Genomic DNA, 19,426 nt, shown 5'->3' on the forward strand with positions numbered 1-19,426 from the left:
TTGTGCACCACATGGATGCTTGATGACTATGGAGGCCAGAAGTGTGTTGGATCCCCCGTAGCTGGAGTTTACAAACAGTTGTGAGCTGCCATACAGGTTCTGGGAATCAAACATGGGTTTTCCAAATGAGCATCCAATGTTCTCAACCACAGAGCCAGCTCTCCAGTCCCCACTGGGGTTCACCTTAAAGAGAAGCAAAACCAATAATTCCTGTATTCCTGAAAACTGGGATTGTCCTAAACATTTTATATTAATGTCAGCATCGGCTTGTTTTACTCCACAGCCTTAGGGATGTGCATGCTGCTGTTGTAGTTTCTATTTCACAGTGAGACAATGAGGGCTCAGATAGTTTAAACAGCATGCTCAAGGTCACACAGGTAGTCCTCAATGTTATGACTTCCCAGGACTTGAACCTAGACAGCTTGAGCCCAGAGCCTGAATCTGAACATCTACACTAAATTTCAAAGTATCACTCTCTAAAAGGTAATTTATTACATTGGAAAGGTAATTTTGCTGTCAGTATAGCCCTCGGCCCAGGAGGACATGAGTACTCTGTAGCCCATGCGGACTAAGTCCGTGCTGCTCTGACTCATGGTCCTCCTAGCCAATGAATGTTCCCCCACTGAGATAATACCAAAAGTGGACAACAGAGGAGCTTATCTAGATAAGGAAGACTAGAAGAGATGTTCAGAGGAGGGAGGAGATAGGAAGATGCACTCATCTGGACCTGGACAGCGCAGAGATCTATGAGTGGGGACCCGGAGACTTGAGCCGAGTTCAGCAGGGAAGAGGGAAGAAGTCAGGTCAGTAGACAAAGGACAAGACTGAAGGACAAGGCACTGTGAGGAGCAAGCTTGGAGAGAGAAGTACTTAAGCTTTTCCTCCCGTGCTGTGTTCCAGAGCCATGGGGATAGCACAAAGGAACCTGGCACTGGGCTGGGTGGCTGCCATCTTGCTGCCACAGATGGCCATGGCAGACCACCCCAAGTGGAGCTTGGATGTCAAGCCCCAGGTATTCTTGGACCTGACTCCTTTTGAGATGAGGATGGTGCACAACTTCCTGATGAGCAGGAGAGAGCTGGAGCTGCAGCCGTCCGAGACACCCACTTTGGCCAAGAATTCCGTGTACCTCATAGAGATGCTGCTGCCCACGAAGAAAAACGTGCTGGAATTTCTGGACAAAGGAAAAGCAACTCCCGTGCGGGAGGCCCGTGTTGTCATCTTCTTCGGTGCCCAGGAGCACCCCAATGTCACCGAGTTTGCTGTGGGGCCCCTGCCACAGCCCATCTACATGCGAATAATATCTCCCGGGCCTTGGCGCCATCCATCCTGGACATCCAGACCCATCAACAAAGCAGAGCACAGCCTTATCCACCACACCCTGAAGAAGGCCACTGAGCCCCTGCATCAGTTCTTCCTTGATACCACTGACTACTCACTAAAGGACTGTGATGAGGATTGTCTGACCTTCACATATGTGGCCCCCCATGTCACGGAGCCTGGCCAGCGCCGTAGCTGGTTTATCTTGCAGCGATATATGGCAGACCAGTCCCTGCAGCCCACGGGCCTGGAGATCCTTCTGGATCACGGGAGCACAGATGTCCAGCTCTGGAAAGTGGAGCAGGTCTGGTATAATGGCAAGCTCTTCAACAGTCCAGAGGAACTCGCTCAGAAATATGAGGATGGAGAAGTGGCTATAGTGGTCATTATGGAGTCACTGCCCAAGGACACAGAGCAGCCCCAACTCTCCTCTTTCTCAGTTACCCCAAAGAAATCCCCCACCACCATCAGCATGGCAAGACGCAGAGTGACTGAGTCCTACATCCCTCCCTATAACATAGAGAACAACACAGTGTATTACAGAGATTGGATTTTCTCCTTCCGGCTACGACCCTCTTCTGGCTTGCAGATCCTGAATCTGCACTTCCGGGGTGTGCGCATTGCCTATGAAGTCAGTGTACAAGAGGCTGTGGCACAATTTGGAGGACATATACCTGCAGGCATTCGGACCAAATACATGAATGTGGGCTGGGGTCTAGACAATGTCACTCACCAGTTGGTCCGTGGCATTGATTGTCCACACACAGCCACCTTCCTGGAAGTCATCCACCACTATGACACCGACAAGCCAGTCTACTATCCACAAGCTCTCTGTCTCTTTGAGATGCCAGTAGGAATACCAATCAAACGCCACTTTGACTCCAACTTTAAAGTCAACTTCAACTCCGGTGCAGGGACGAGGGAACATGTGCTGGTGCTACGGACAATCTCCACAGTCCACCACTATGATTATATTTGGGACTTCATTTTCTACCCTGATGGGGCGATGGAAACAAAGATGCAAGCCACCGGCCTGCCCAATGCTACCTTCTACCAGCCCAAGGAGATGAGATACATCTCTCAATCACACACCCATCTATTCAGCAACATCCACACTCACCTTGTACATTACCGTATTGACCTGGATGTAGCAGGTAGGACTTGGGATCACACCAACTCAGACACTCAACTTCTACCCACATATAACTTCACTCCGTAGGTTGGGGCTAAGACTCCTTGGCATAATATCAGGAGATTGTTTCAGCCACATTCCATGCAAAGAGAAATACACACTCCTGGAAAATGGTAGCAGTGAATGGTACCCTAGCATTACCCTGATTGTGAAGTGTGTGTGTGTGTGTGTGTGTGTGTGTGTGTGTGTGTGTGTGTGTGTGTATGTGTGTGTGTGTTCATATTAGGTCTGGGTAGAATGGTTCATGGAATGGGGGAGGGGAGGTCCCATGGAGGTTTAACAATGCTTCTGCATAGCTCTTTGAGATGGGTTCTAGTACCATCTGGGTGTTTCTTATAAATGTCTTCATAGAAGAATGGCAGAGAAGTGGTGTCTGACATCACATCCCATAACCAGATAGGTGGCTTCCGTATGCTCATTCCCACTGGGTCCTCTGGTCAGGAGAACACAGTCCTCAAGCCTCAGAAACATAAGCTTCCTGTTCTCCATGGTTAAATCACAGCAAACAGTCTGGAGTAAGCTCTCCAGAGAATGGTGGGCTTACACCGAAACTGCCACAGTTGCCAGGAATGACCCAAGAGCTGTCCTCTAGTTCCTCTGGTTTCTGGGTTGCTTGGTCTGGTAGCGCACACTGCTAGCTAGCCCAATGTCTGCGCCCAGCACGGCTTCCTCCCGGCAGCTGTCTGTGGATGCTGTCTAGTTGGAGACCCTAGAGTAGAGGGAGACAATGTCTGTTTCAACAACTGATTCTCAACATTTCTCTCCTCTGCCTCCAGGCAGCAAGAATAGCTTCCAGACACTGCAAATCATCCAGGAAAACATCACCAGGGATTCAAGACATCATGTAACACGGAACAGCATAAAGCAAACGATTTATTCCCAGGAGCAGCAGGCAGCCTTCCACTTCGGAAAACCACTCCCCAATTACCTGGTCTTTAGCAACTCCCATAAGAACTATTTAAGCCAGGGGAGCAGCTACCGTCTGCAGATCTACTCCAAAATCCATCAGGTGGAACTGCCAGGATGGCAAAAGAAGAGAGGTGTCTCTTGGGCCAGGTGAGAAAATCCAGTGAATTTGGGGAACATGGCCACGGACTCCCTACAGTGACTGTGTTCTCTCTGAGCTTTTTTCATGAAAGGCTCGTGGTTGTGTTGCATCTGGGTGAGCATCCTTGTGCACTCAAGGAGGGAGTGGAAGTACTTACAGAGATCCTGGCCCTAAGATGGTGATGGGGATTTTCCAGACCTCTAGGGTACAAATTCATTATGGACCAAATTCTCTATCCTTGACACTGGGGATGCTCTCTGGGAAGAGACCAGATGAAACCCCAGTTCCCAGAGCCATCTTCTTCTTGACCTGCAGGTACCCCTTGGCTGTGACCAAATACCGGGATTCTGAGAGATGCAGCAGCAGCATCTACAACCAGAATAATCCCTGGAACCCCCCTGTAGTCTTTGAGGACTTCATTCAGAACAGTACGAACATTGAAGATAAGGTAATGCCCCAATACCCACTGCCCACCTCAGGCCTGTCACCAACCACTGCCCAGACCTGTCACTGGTCCCAGGAGTTATGCCTACTGGGTGGTACACGGGTTCAGGGGTCGTGGCAGATGAGTCTGCTTTTTTAAATGGGACTGAAGGCATCTCAGGAAGTGGGTAGGCACACCTGCACACAGCACAAGCTGGAGAAACCTCAGGTGGCCAGTACTCAGCACTGCCCTGTCCACTGAATCCTTTCTCTCCCCCGCCCCCCAGGATTTGGTGGCCTGGGTCACAGTGGGCTTCCACAACATGCCCCGTTCTGAGGAGAGCACCAACATGAACACACCTGGGAACTCTGTAGGCTTCATGCTCCGGCCCCTCAACTTCTTCCAGGTCTTCTAGAGACACCCAGGTATAACAGGTGCAACCACATCAGGCTCTGCATCCCGGAGGATAGAGCCTGCCTGACGCCTCCTCCCTTCAATCCCAATGGGACCTACAACCCTGTGTGTAGAGTCCTGCCCCAACACCTGTTTAATAATCCCAGATCAGCACAAGGGGAGACAATAAACCCTTCAGCTTCCATCCTTGAATGCTGCTTCTTAGTGGCAGGGGGAGGGCATGGACCACACCCAGATGGGTGGCCATGGTTCCATTCAAGCGTGTCTACTGTCGCCAGAAGGACCTTAATGACAAGGGCAGAGGAAGCCCATGGGATACTGGAACTCTCTACCCGGTAGGTTTTTCAACATCTCTGTCAGGAAAGCTGTTGGGAAATGTTCCACTCATTGACAGCCATGCAGAGTATGGGATACTGTGGAGATATCTAAGAAGACTACCAACACTTTCATCCTGTGGCCATTGTTCTTACACCTAAGGTTTCCTCCCTGCCCCACCCCACAGTCTGCATGGAGCTGTCACTCATAACTCTCAGAAATGATAAAAACACATCAGATGAAATGCCCATGGAACTAACAAAAATAATCAATGTTAGGACACTAAAAAAAATCCTGGATTCTAGGTCCATTCCTCCCCTGCCATGGAAGGGGAGGGCCCATGCTGGTGTGTCTCTCCCTGAGGCGTCATACCTGATGAATGGTTGATGAGGAGTGGAAGGACATTTTCCTCAGTGGTGTAGCCTCTGGCAAGTTGCTCGTACTCGTGCTCCTGTAAGCAACCATGATGAAACTCACCGAGTGCCCAGTGCACAGGAAAACAGAGGGAGCTTGTCCAAAAGCGGAAAGAAATAGGCAAGACTCACTTGCACGTGAGAAGGGGAAATAGGGGGTATGATTTAAAAGCATTGTGTTTATGAAGGAAAACATCATAATGAAACCTCTCTCTGCATATCGCTGCATGTAATCCAAACATGGATAAAAAACTGAAACCCAGGGGATGGGCAGAGAGTCCGGTCACTTAAGTGCTGGCCTTCGAAACACAAGACGTGAATTTGATCCCAGAACTCAGCAGGGGAAAAGTTGGTTGTGGTGGTCCACACTTGCAATCCCAGAGGATTGCCCCTGAGGAACCTCTGACCTCTATGCACAAGCGTATAGAGGCACAGGTATCCCAGGACACATGAACATACATGCACGGTGCCCCATAAACAAACACAAAGAGTGAAGTCTAATGTTAAGTAAAATAGACCTGGTAAAATCAGATAATACAATAAGAGCCCTGGCCATGTCCTCCCACTGACTCTGAGACCCTCAGAAGCCCCTCCTCTCACCCAGTGGTGTCAGGCTAGACTCTGAAAGCACAAGGTCATGTGAGTCTTTGGGCTTACTGTCAACACAAGAGGCACAAGAAGCTGGGCGGCGGTGGTACACACCTTTAATCCCAGCACTCAGGAGGCAGAGCCAGGCGGATCTCTGTGAGTTCGAGACCAGCCTGGTCTACAGAGTGAGATCCAGGACAGGCACCAAAACAACACAGAGAAACCCTGTCTCAAAAACAAAACAAAAAACAAAAAAAAAAGGCACAAGAAAGTACCAACAGATGAAGTCAAGAGGTTGGGCTATTTCCTGACAAACCTGAGAGTCTAGAAATAATAGGCTGGGACAGTGAGAGGACTTCTCAGACCAGCCTTGACAGTGACCACCAGGGTCAGCAGACACAAGGACAGAATGCCGAGACTCCCCGCAGCCCAGCAGCTCACAGACGATGGGGCAGGGGCAGCACGCGCCTTTCACAGAGATCTCGTTCTCTGCAGACTAAATACCTAAGTGCCAAGGGGCAGTGAGTGGGACGTGGACAAAGTCAGGCCCAGGACCAAGACGGAAATTTCTTGGTGAGGTGAGGTTCTAGCCATCTTGGACCAGAGGCGCAGCATGCGAATTTGGTACAGAAAGCTGAGAGGGAAGTCTTTGAACTGGCCAGAAGAATCTCCAATGAAAACTGGGCTCTTGTGAGTGAACAGGTTGTGGTTTGACACTTGTGAATGGAGTATGTGGTACAAGAAAACACTCACCGACACAAAACCACAATGTCCACAGTGCTGAAGTTCTGCAGTCCAGCCTCGCCCTCGGGTCCCTGGTGAGCGCCGATGCTTCCCTTTGCCTAATTCCTACCCTGAAAGCCATTTCAGGTGAAAGGCGTCTGGGTTACCGCCCCGTGTCCACTGCTGGTCGCATCCAGGAACAGGCCCAGTGAGCTGTTCACTGTGTCTTTCTCCGGATTTCTTCCACAGGTTTCCAATCTGGGGAACCAAAGACAATTAGTTACATGTGGCAGCAAGGTTCTCTCAGAGTCCTTTCACCCACTCATAGACCCAAGTCAGAAGCCAGGACTCTAGACCTCACCCCTGCCTACACAACGAGGAGTGCAGAGACTCAGAGGGACCCTGGAACGGGACTCCCATAACAGAAAGAACCTTCTGGCAACAGTGACAGGTACAAGGCCACCTCTTTGTAGAGAAATGTCATGGGCAGGGGATTCCTACAGGGCTCACTATCAACATCTAGAAAAACTCAGAACCCATGGTGACAGTGACCGTGCCCAGTATGTCTCCCAGAAGTCTACACATAGAGGAACAGCCTCACCCCAAAGTATAAGGAAGGGCAGGGTGACAGCCGTAGAGGTCTCCTTACATCAAAGATGCTGCTTATTTTGCTGGTGGTTTCATGGTAGGTTACGTACTGAACATCCTACTCTGGCCACCCCAAGTAGTAAAAGGGGAAAACACTCTTCCTCACTCACTATCTGGGATGATCTTACAAGGATGCTCCAATGACCTTGATGGTCCAGAGACCCCCAACTTGATACCCCACTTGGAGGCCAGAGAATCTGGCTGGGGCAAGACCTTCCCCATTCTTGTTTCACAGCCTAGACTCAAAACAACTAATCTGAAACTCCCATACATTGGAACCAGACTGTCATCGGTGTACACTTTTTCTGTGTCTACGTGGGGAAACATCCAGTGCACTTTATATTTACTTCAGGTTGTTTCTCTCACCAACACTTAGGAGAACATGGAGTGGTTGACATTTTCATTTCACAGTTCAGACGATGGAGACGTTAAGCTACATGACCAAGGTGACGTTGCTTTTCATTAATGATGTAATTTGCCAGAACTTGAACCCAGGCAGAACTCAAATCCAGAGTCAGCATTTTGAACATGTGTGCTCTGTTTTAAAATACAAGCCCCTAAAATGGGTTTTGTTGTATCAAAAGGAAGTGTTTCTGTCAGCGGAGCCCTCTGTCCTATTACAACGTAAACAAATACACCCTTGGGCTGTGAGTCATGAAGTCTCATGGTGACCCTAGCGGAGGAACATCCTCCCACTGAGATAACCCCTAGTAAGAGACAAAACGTGGCAAATTTTGAAGGTAAGAGAGACTGCAGGAGATCTACCAATGAGGGAGATCATCAGGGGATGCCACACAGGGATGCGAGCAGAGTTGGAAACCGTGAGTGAGAACCCAGGGCCTCGAGCTTCAGGGAACCTAGCTTCAGCTGAGGTGAAGGAGAAAAGTTTTATCGGGAGGGAAAACACGGTGCTTAGAGACAAGGGATTCCAGGTGATAGCTTGGAGAGAGAAACACCTAAGTCCCCTCCTCTCCTCGACTGAGTCACAGAGCTAAGGGGCTGCAACAACACAGCCTGGCCGTAGGCTGGTCAACTACCTCCTTGCTACTTCAGACAACCTCAGCAAAGCCCACTGCGTGGACCCTGAACCGCAGTGCTGTGCTGGTCCTGAACCTGGGTGCCCAGGAGCTAAAGGTGGTACAGACGGAGTTTCCTGAAGAACCTGATGGAGCTGGAGTTGCAGCCATCTGAGACGTTCTAGACAAGAGCTCTCTTTCTGGTTGAGATGCTGCTGGATGTTTTGATAAAGGAACAAGAAGGTCTATGTGGGCAGCCCATGACAGCATCTTCTTGGGAACAACATCCCAATGTGACCAAGTTTGCTGTAGGGCCTCACTCTGTAGGAGAACTCTGTCCCCCAACTCAGGCCACCATCAATCCTGAGCATCCAGCTCCAGCTCCAAGGAAGAGTAAGGTCTCCCCTGTGACCCCCTGAAGGAGGCACTGAGCCCTGCAACTGTTTTTCCTCAGCATCACTGACTTCTTACTCCTAAACTATTGGCTACCTAGTCACTGGCCTCCTCCAATGTGGCCCCCTGTGGGGTGGAGTCTGGGCAGTGTTACAGCTGGTTCATCACACAGCGCTATATGGAAGTTGGCTTCCTGCACCCCACGGGTCTGGAGATCCTTGTGGATCACGGGAGCACAGATGCCCAGGACTGGAGAGTGGAGCAGCTCTGGTATAACGGCAAGTTCTACAACAGCCCAGAGGAACTGGCTCAGAAGTGTGCAGATGGAGAAGTGGACATGGTGGTTCTCCAGGACCAAACATAAATTAGGTCTAGGTTGGTGTGTTCATTCGTCTTCTGCTGCTGGGATAAACGCCATGCTCAGAAACAACTCGGGGAGGAAAGGCTTTACTTCAGCTTACAGTTGTAGCTCATCATTGAGGGAAGTTAGGTCAGGGACGTGGAGGCAGAAACTGAAGCATGATGTCTCTTCACAGCAATAAAAACCCAAACTAAGGCTGGGAGGTGGTGGCACACGCCTTTAATCCCAGCATTCAGGAGGCAGAGGCAGGCGGATCTCTGTGAGTTCGAGGCCAGCCTGGTCTACAGAGTAAGGTCCAGGACAGGCACCAAAACTACAGAGAAACCCTGTCTGGAAAACACACACAAAAAAAAAAGAAAAAAAAAAGAAAAAAAACCCTAAGACAAGCCTCAACAATCAGAATGAACCTTGAATTACCCCCCCCCCCCCCCCCCCCCCCCCCGCCAGCCTTCGAAGATGAGATTCACACTTCCACTGCTCACCTCTGGTCTTATCACTAGCCTCTAGATTAACTTTTTTTTTTTTTTTTTGGTCCCAATGGTATGGCTTGCTAGATGGTGATCAAATTCAGAGGACATGGCAGAGGGGCCTTCCCCCTCCCTTTTTAAGACTCTGTGTGTCAGGAGATTGTGAGCCCCTAGACATGGGTGCAAACTGTGGTCTTCTGAGAGAACACAAGCACTTTTGACCATGGAGCCGTCTCTGCAGCCCCAAGGGCCTCACTTTTTAAAATGGAACTGAGATGTCACAGGAAGTTTGTAGGCACATCTGAAAATGCTGCAAACCAGAGTCTATTCAGGTAGATGTCACTGAGTGCCACCATGTCCACTGAGGCTGGGTTTCACACACAGGATCTGGTAGCCTGAATGACAGTGGGCTTCCTGCAGATCTCTCTGTCAGCCAAATCTAGGAACTCCCATGACTTATTACTCTAGCTATACCTTAAACTCCTCCCAAGGTATCCAGATAAACCCACATACAACAGCCACAACTTGGCCACACCTGGGAATTCTGTGGTCTTCACCCACTTTGGGCTGCCATGACTCATGGTGCCTCTGGCTAAAGGCTGTCTCTCAATTGAGATAACCCAGTTAAAGGGCCCTCCCCCCGCCAACCCACCCACCCACCTTTCAACTACAGAACCCCATAGAGTCAGAACCCTAGTTAGAGAAATCCCAGAGCCAGGTTCCCCATCCTCCCACCCATCAGCCACACCACCCACCATTCACTTCCAGGACCCTGTGGAATCTGGCCAGAGTGGTCTCAAAACTTAAAAGCAAGCACCATTCAGCTGCTCCACAGCCTGATAAGTTGGGGTAACAGCAACAATCCAAACACTCACTCAACAAAGTCAAGACTGGATATCCATACCAAGAAACACCTGCACTGACTTACTCTAAATGCCCAGATCTCAAACACACAAGTTGAATAACCAAGACAGCAACTCTGCTCCAGAAGTTAGCACCTCCACTGTAGTATCCCTGAGAAAGATAATTTAGCTGATGCACAAGGCAATGACTTCAAAATAGTGATTGTAATTATACTCAAGGAACTCAACGAGGATACGAATATCTGAATGAATACCAGCATAAACAGTTGAATAAAACAATGAAGACAATTCAAGATATGAAAGCAGATCTTAATAAAGAGATAGAATATCTAAGAAAAAGCCAAAAACTTGAAAAACTCAGAAAGTTTAACAAAGAGCTCTGAGGAAAACCTCAACAATAGATTGATTGGATCAAAGGGAATCAAGAATTTTAGATCTTAAAGATGAGGTAGAAGAAATGGACCATTCAAAGAAAATGTTAAGTCAAAGAAAAGAAGAAGAATAAAACATTCAGGAAACCTGGAACACTGTGAAAAGACCAAATATACAAATAATAGGCATAGAAGAAGGAGAGGGAAATTCAGATCAAAAGCACAGAAAATATTCTCAACATAATCATAAAAGAAATTTTCTCAAATCTAAGGAAAGAGATGCTAAATCAAGGTACAAGAGGCACACAGAACACCAAGTAAACAGGACCAGAGAAGAAATTTCCCACAACACGTATAATCTAAGCACTGAATGTACAAAACAAAGAACAGATACTGAAAGCTCCCAGAGAAAGAACAATTTACATCTAAAGGCAGATCTATAACAGTAACACCTGACACTTCAGTGGAGACTTTGAAAGCTCGAAGGGCCTAGATTGATGTCATACAACTTATAGGAGAACATAGATGTCAGCAAAACTACCAGTCATAAGTGGAAGGACAAAGAAAAACAAACCAGAAAAAATTAGGGAATTTAACTCCACTGAGCCTGCTTTATGGGAGACATTAGAATGACTACTTAGGTCTGAAGGAAAGATTAAACACACCCAAGAGAGTGCAAGAATAAATAATCTCAGAACAGTCAACCAAAAGAAGTCTAAGAAAACAATACCCCAACCACAAAACAATAGAAATTAATACACAGCTTTTAATAATAACCCTCATTATTAATGGTCTCAATCCCCCCAAAAGAGAAACTGACTGATTGGATCAGAAAACAGAACACAGGGGCTGAAGAGATGGCTCAGCAGTTACGAGGACCCAGATTCAATTCCTAGCACTCATATGATAGCTCAAAACTGTCTGTAACTCCAGCTCCAGGGGATCTGACATCCTCAGACAGACATATATGCAATGCACATGAAATAAAAATAATAAATTTTAAACACACAAAACAAGATCCACCTTTTTTTGAGAGTCCAATAGTTTTTCATTTTTTCAAGCTGCAGTGTGGCTTTTATTTGTATGTAGATTATAGAATCATACATATTTCATAAAAGATGTACCAATTTCAACCCTAAAGTAACAGCAGAACTGGATAATGAATAGGAATTCTAGAGACTGGTACAGGGGCCATCTTTTTTGTTGTCTCCAAGAAATACAGCTCACATCAATGATAGACAGCACCTTGGGGAAAGGCATGGAAAAGGGTATCCCAAGCAAATGGAACAAAGAAACAAGCAGATATAGTCATTCTAATGTCTTAAAAAATCAATTTCAAACCTAAACTGTCCAGAAGAGCTAGGGAAAGGCATTTCACACTCACTGAAGAAAAAAGTCCACTGAGACAATCCTACAATTCTAAACAAGTATGCACCAAACACAAAGGCAGCCAAGTTCATAAAAGAAACACTAAATCTAAATCTAAAATCATAGATTGACCTGCCACACTGATGATGTGTGACTTCAATACCCAACTCTTGCCAACAGACAGATCATCCAGACAAAAAATAAATAGAGAAACTCTGGAGTTAAGTGACATCATAAATCAAATGGACCTAACAGACATCTACAGAAAATCCCATCCAAACACTAATACACATTCTTCTCAGTAGCCCACGGAACTTTCTCTAAAATAGACCACATATTAGGACCCAAAACAAGCCTCAACAAGTACAAGAGGATTTAAATAACACCATGCATCCTATCTGACCACAAAGGAATAAAGCTGAATACCAACACCAATATAAACAGCAGAAAATACACAGACTCATGGAAACTAAGCAACACAGCTCTAAAGAAAATTGGGTCAAGGAAGAAATCAAGAGGGAATTTTTAAAATTCCTAGAATTGTATGAAAATGGAACACAATGAAGGCAATCCTAAGGGGAAATTTATAAGAGTAAGTGCCTGCATCAAAACACTGATGAGAATCCATGTTAATAACTTAATGATTCACAACCCCCACATGGCTTCCCTAAGGCGCTTTTCTGCACACAAAATTGCATTGCAACACACACACACACACACACACACACACACACACACACACACACACCCCTAGTGCATTACTGCAGTAACCTAGGTGGGATGTGGCAGGTGATGCTCCGCACAGACTTTCCCAGCCCTTTAGCTGCTTCTCATTAACTACTTCACTACACAGAGGTCAGGGGGATAGGAATCCCTGAACAAACCAGGGCTAATCTTTCAACCTGCTACCTGACAGCATGAAATAACATGTGTCCCTGAGAACTATAGGCAGTAAACTTTGCCCTAGGATAATCCTGTATGTAGGGGTGCATCTGCCCTAGCCTGTGGCTTGGTGCATATGTGATGGAAAAGCAGTCCGTGCCTGTGAGGATAAGATCTTGCTGTCTAACACATTAAGATAGTTTCCAGTAACATCTAGGGTTCTCAGTGTGGTGCTTGGGCAGATGATGGCACCACAGAAGGACGGAATGGGTCCACTAACAGAACAAGGCCACCAAGACCACATGGATGGTTTCTAACCAGAGTCCTTAGGACTGTGGCAACATGGCTGCCCCTTCTCCAACTTTAAAAACAGCCAACAGACTAGAGTGCTGTGTAGTGGGTAGCTGTTCCAGTTTTGACCTGGAAATACCACCCCCTTTGAGGCTTTGGTAACTGTCACGCCTACAAAGTGGAGCCAAGAGAGGACCCCTGAAGACCCGAGATCTGGATGGGGGAACTCGCTTGGTTCCTGGACCCTGGACGCTGGAGGTAGACCGAGCAGAGTTCTCCAGAGAACACCACTGGACTGCGCTACACCTTTCCCAGACTCTGTAACCTATCCCTTCACTTGTAAGTTACCCCACAAAATAAACCTCCCTTTTAACTACGTGGAGTTGCCTTAATATTTTAACCAATAGTGCTGCTCTCTAGCAAACAGCCAAGGTTCACCCTACAACATTCACAGTTGACAGGACTAACCCGTGTGCTGTCCTCCAGCTGTGTGGTTTGGGGTCTGTCCAGCCTCCTGGCCCACACTGCCAATACAGCTCCTGCCTCAACACGGCTTCTTCCTGGCAGCTGACCATGCTGTGGTCTATGCTGGAGATCCTTGGGAACAGAGAAAAGGTTTCTGCTCCAACACTTGACTCCCACCCTCCTTCTTCCCTCGTGCCTCTACAGCTTCCAGACACTGAAGATCAGGCAGACCACCACCAACCCCAGGAGCCTGAGACACCACCTCATGTAACACACAGTGGAGCAGACCCAGGACTCTGAGGGATACTAGGCGGTTTTCCACTTCAGACAGACTCTGCCGGAGTACATGCTTGTTAGCAGCCCCGAGGAAAAGCCCCGGAGCCACAGAAGCAACTGCTGCCTGAAGCTCAGTCTCATAGTTAGGCAGATGCTGCTCCGAGGCTAGAAGGAATGAGCTGCCACCTGGACCAGGTGCAAAGGCCTGGAGAAGAAGAACAGGAAGCCCAAAGGTTCTCCTGTCATTGTACGTGTCTGTATGACCGTCCAGCCTTCAGGCTCTGTGTCTGTATGTACATCTGGATGTGTGTCAGCATGCACTCAAGGATGAAATGGAAGCACTCATGGAGATTCTGGCCCTTGAATGGCAGATTATGATGAGAAGCCTTCCAGACTCCTGGTAGTTAATTACTCATTCTGGGCAGGAGTCAGCGTTCACATCCTTGGCCCACAGTATGTTTCCTGAGAGGGGCTAACTGGCAATCCCATGCCCAGAGGCTCTTGGCTTCTTCTCTTGCAAGCAGACACCCACCAGCATTGGCCAAATATTAGGAATTCAATTGGTGCAGCAATGGCACCTACAACCAAGACAATCCCTGGGATGCCTCCACATCCATCTTTATCTGATCACCGCGCACCAAGAGGTACATGAAGAGAAGAACTGAGGCTCCCAGCAGCCCACTGGCTCACCAGGTGATGGGGCAGGCGTGACACACGTCCTTCACTATCATCAAGCAATGCTCACTCCTCTACAGACTCAATAATAAAGTGCTGAGGAGAGCAGTGAATGGGAAGTGAACAAAGTCAGATTCAGGTCCATGACAGACAGTCATGAATTGAATTCCTAATATTTGGCCAATGCTGGTGGGTGTCTGCTTGCAAGAGAAGAAGCCAAGAACCTCTGGGCATGGGATTGCCAGTTAGCCCCTCTCAGGAAACATACTGTGGGCCAAGGATGTGAATGTTGCCTCCTGCCCAGAATGAGTAGTTATCTTGTATCTGTATCACACCCCTCCTCCCAAGGCTCAGGGCTCAGTGTGGAGGAGAGGGCCGAAAAAGTGTAAGAACCAGATACAGTGAATTAATACAAGGAAACGGTGTCTTCTGGACACAGCAGGGCAGCTGGCTGCACGCATGAACTCATGGTGGTTGAGATAGTGTGCACAAGCTCTGTGCAAGTTCAAGGCAGACCAAACTCCAGCACAGAGAAGAGAGGTAGGCATGAAATTCCATTCCTAAGGAACTATTTATTGGTAACTGATAGCCTCTGGAAGGGAAGGTTTTTTGGTTTTTTGGTTTTTTTAATAATAGTGTTACCACTCACTCACAGGTTGGCAGCAACCAACAGCTGTCTGACTGGACATAAGGCTCACTCTTGAGGAAGAAATCATGCCTGGTACTGGAACCCTAGCCAGCTTCCTGGGGCTAGTGAGGTCATAGACCTTAGCAAAGAGTCATCTTCTTTCCTCGACTCTGCCAGACCATCATAATCCCTGACTATGTTCTAAATCTTATCCTTATATCCACAGATGAGTGTAGCTAGCACCCCTCACCAAAGAAGCCCCTCTTTACCGCAAATGGAGACCACCACAGAAAACCACAACTGCCACAGCGCAGAGATCAGTGGCTCATGGGAGCTCCACCCCAACAGATACAGCCGCATCACAGCTCCCACATCTACAGCTCAGGGGACATCACAGAAGAAGAAGAGGGGCAGAACGATTTTAAGACCCCAAACACCAGGATGTGTGCTGTGAAAGAGTCTCTCCTGGAAACGGGTGCATAGACAAGGCCAGAACAACAGCAACATCAATGGAAGTGTTAACTTGGAATAGGGAAAACTTCGTGGGGTCCCCCCAGACAAAGAGCGGCAGGCAGCTAATGACTACTGGGATAAAGAGAATTAGCCTCTCCCAGCGATGAACCCCTTTATTGATTGCCTTATGCAGAGTCATCAGTCTTGAGTATATGTGTGTGTGTGCATATATACATACACACACACACACACACACACACACACACACATATATATATATATATCCTTGAGACTATATAGATCAAAATATATAAAAGTTTATGTATATATATATAAAACAAAAATGGGCTCAGCAGGTTGTATTTATATATATTTGTGCATGTATACACACACACACACACACACACACACACACACACACACACATATAACAAATATAATGGAAAAAAAGAGGCTATCGACTTGAAAGTGGGACCACCACAGAAGGGGTTCTAGGAAGGGTAGCTGAAGGGCTGGAGGGAGGAAAGCGGAAAGAGAGGGGGAAGTGATGTAGTTGCATTTAAATTCAAAACATTGTTTAAAAAAGTATTGCCACTGGCAAGCTGACCATGCTCCTGTGGAAGGCCATGCATCCAATAATATATATGCAGCACAAAGCGGATGGGTCGGGGAAGAAAGGACAAAGTTGAGTGGGTAAAGAAGTGGTGTGCATCTGGAAGTTGAGGGGAGGGGTGCACATGATCAAAACTTATTGTAGGAAATTTTCAAAAGACAGATTTAAAAAGAAATAAAGGCCAAAACTTAAAAGGGAAGGCCCTTGCTGAGGTCAGGTCTTAATTGCTTTTGAACAGGGACACAGGATGTGAACTTGGCAGAGAGCCAAGTGAAAAAGCTTCTTGAGAGGGAAGAATCCAAATCAAAAATAGACTCTCATGTGGGTAAGTACACTGAGTGTGAGATGTGCTATACAAAACACATTTACAAGCAGAACTAGCATGCGGCATCCCACGGCTCAGGTTCTGTTGCCAGGGACCAGTCTCAGTGGTTTTAAGGGTCTCAAAGGGCAGGGATGTCTGGCAGTCGCAAGAAAAGACTGGGACACAGGAGTTGGTGCAAGCTGACGAGTCTTGTCAGATCTGGAGATGTGCGTCTGCTCCGCCTCCTCCCGATCCGACTCAACCCCAGTCTTTTATTGTAATAATACAAGGAAATAGGGGATGAAAAAATTCAACAGGTGATTGAATTCTTCACAATAGTGTCAAAAGTTCTTCTTGTAAATCAGCGAAGTGTACCCGTGCCCCTTGATTACACATAGAAGTTCCCAGGAAGAAAGCCAAAGCATACCAGCTTATTCTTTTGCAGGTTAATAATTATCAGAACATCTGAGGTTATCACCCCAGAGGCCATCTACTTGCAGTTTCTCAGAAAGCACAGAAGTACAAGCAATGGTTTAAGGTACCAGACTGCCAGCTTCCTCTCAGCCTAAGTCCTTCTTCACCTCTCTGTAATTCATCAAGTTGTCTTCTAACTAGTTCTGGACAACTCTTGTCTTCTATCCTATCTGTGTGTCACTCCATCTAGTTTTCTGCCAGCAGCCTTCTGGGTTTTTCCCATGACCAGCATAACAGCTTTAACTCCTGCCATTATCACAATCTCAATATCATTTCTAATTTCATGGAAACCACCACAGGAGAAAGAAAGAAAATCATAAAGAACAAAAAGAGTAGGAGGATTACAAGAACCAGTAACAGTTGGATGGGTGAGAACATGACATGCATACACCATAAAGTCTGCCCTCGGGAACACAAGGGTTGTTTTCTCCCTGGCCCACAGAAGGCAGGCTTAGTAGATTATCCAGTGGGGTAGGCCCAGAGGGATTGATGTCCTCGTTCTCGGGTACCTCCAGCACAGATTCAACACGTCAGGCTTTTCACACGCCATCTCCGGCATTCTGTGGTCCAGCTCCTCCCTCGTGTCCTTGATGAGCATCCTTTGCTTAATTCTTACTCTGAAGGCCATTATTAGGTGACATGCACCCAAGCACGTGGCCTGATCCCCCATCTGGAAGGCAAATGACACACAACAGACAGACCTTTGAGCTCTCTCTTTGTCTGTCTCAACAAGAGAAAGAGTGTTCTCCAGAGTTCTCCTGAGGGTTCCATTCAGGGAGCCAAAGGTAATTAATTCCTTATGACAGCAAGGACCCCTCAGACTCCTTCCACCCTCTCACAGGCCCAGGACTAAAGCAAGACCTCTGGACCCCACCCCACCTTCAGTGTGAAGAGTTGGGCTAGAGACACAAAAGACACTTGAGTGAAATTCCAATAGAACCTTCTGATATTGGTCATGGGGGAAAGACCACTCCTTTGTCCAGAAATGACATATGAGAGGCTCCCCTCCGGGGCCCAGAACCATCCGACTCAGGTTGAGAACTAGAGGACCCAGGACTATGGGCAGTGACAGCAGCCAGCATGTGTGCTTGGGCTGAGGTCCCTTGGTGACTGCACACTTCAGGATCCACCACACTCCTGTCCAGCCACAGGGACAAAGGTGAGTAAGGAAGCAGCTGGCAGGGTCTCTGAGCATTAAACTCATCTGCGCCAGGCATGCACACACGAGGTACAGCTGCAGCTTGAGGATGGAGCTGGAGGGTGAGAACCCTGACTGCGTTCCCTCAATCTGGAAAGGAGGAAGGCCAAACCTATATGATACGTGAGATCATGCAACCTTGGTAGGAAAGAGACTCCAACCTGAGTGTACCATTGCATGGCCAGAGAAGGCCGGCACAGCGGGACTTTCTACATCCTTGCTTCAAGCCTGGACATAGTTCAGCCAGACTACAGTACTCAAAATATCTGCTGTGCTGTGGTCCAGACAGTACCATTGGGGTTCACTTTACAATGAAGTGTAGCCAACACTCCGCGTGTGCCTAGAAGACCAGCATTGTCCCAAGCGTGTTATATGACTGTCACCTTGTTTCTCTCCGCTCTCACGGGGATATGCGAGTTGCTGTTGTTGTTTCTATTTTACGGTTGAGATAACAGAGGCCCAGACATTTTAACATGACCCAGATGACTCAGGTTGTCCTTAGTGGTGGGAACTCCCAGGACTTGAACCCAGGCAGCTTAACCCCGGAGCCTGAATTTGAGCATATACTCTAACTTTCTAAATACATCTCCCTAAAGGTCATTTGTTGTATCAGAAAGGCGGTTTTTCTGTTGGTCCAGCCCTCTGTCCCACCAGGACAGGACCACTTTGTAGCCCTGGATGACTAAGCCTTGCCCTGCTGTGACTGCACCTGGCAGAAGGGTGTTCCCCCACTGAGATGACATCAGAAGGAGTGGGGGAACTGGGGAGTTCATCTGAATCATAAGAACTGAGATTCACAGATGGGGGAAGTAAGTAGGCACATTCTCAGATGCTACATAGCACTGGGAGCCGTGAGTGGGGACCCAGGGGTTCCAAACCCAACTGGGGCTGGGTATGAAAGCTAAGTCAGTGGAGAAAGCAGACACAGGGCAGGGACAAGGAACTCTGATGGCCTGGAGAGGGAAATACTCAAGTCTTCTGCTCTGTCCTGCTGAGTTCTGGAGCCATGGGACCAGCCTGAAGGCACCAGGCACAGGGTCAAGTGACTGACATCTTGATGTTACAGGTGGCCGTGGCAGTGCCCCAGGTGGACTCTTAATGACAATGCCCGAGTGATGTGGAACAGAGCATTTGTTTAACTAATAAAGATGTGCTCCCTTTGTTTGTGTTGCAGAATAATTCTTTAACTATGTAAAGATGTGTTGCTGGTTTACCTTGTCTGCCTAAGGTACCCGATTGGTCT

General features: G+C 47.7%; 1 protein-coding gene across 1 annotated transcript; it reads left to right on the plus strand.

Moving 5' to 3' along the window:
- Window positions 1–581: 581 nt before the first annotated feature.
- On the plus strand, window positions 582–4,399 carry LOC128099233 (amiloride-sensitive amine oxidase [copper-containing]-like). The gene is made up of 4 exons (XM_052721030.1): window positions 582–2,474; window positions 3,289–3,568; window positions 3,876–4,008; window positions 4,271–4,399. Exons 1-4 carry the CDS (start codon window positions 905–907, stop codon window positions 4,397–4,399), a joined length of 2,112 nt encoding a protein of 703 aa, XP_052576990.1. The 5' UTR covers window positions 582–904.
- Window positions 4,400–19,426: the final 15,027 nt, after the last annotated feature.

The sequence above is a fragment of the Peromyscus californicus genome, unplaced genomic scaffold, assembly GCF_007827085.1.
Source record: "Peromyscus californicus insignis strain IS unplaced genomic scaffold, ASM782708v3 Scaffold_6__1_contigs__length_162567912, whole genome shotgun sequence".
In the NCBI taxonomy this organism is placed as follows: Eukaryota; Metazoa; Chordata; class Mammalia; order Rodentia; family Cricetidae; genus Peromyscus; species Peromyscus californicus.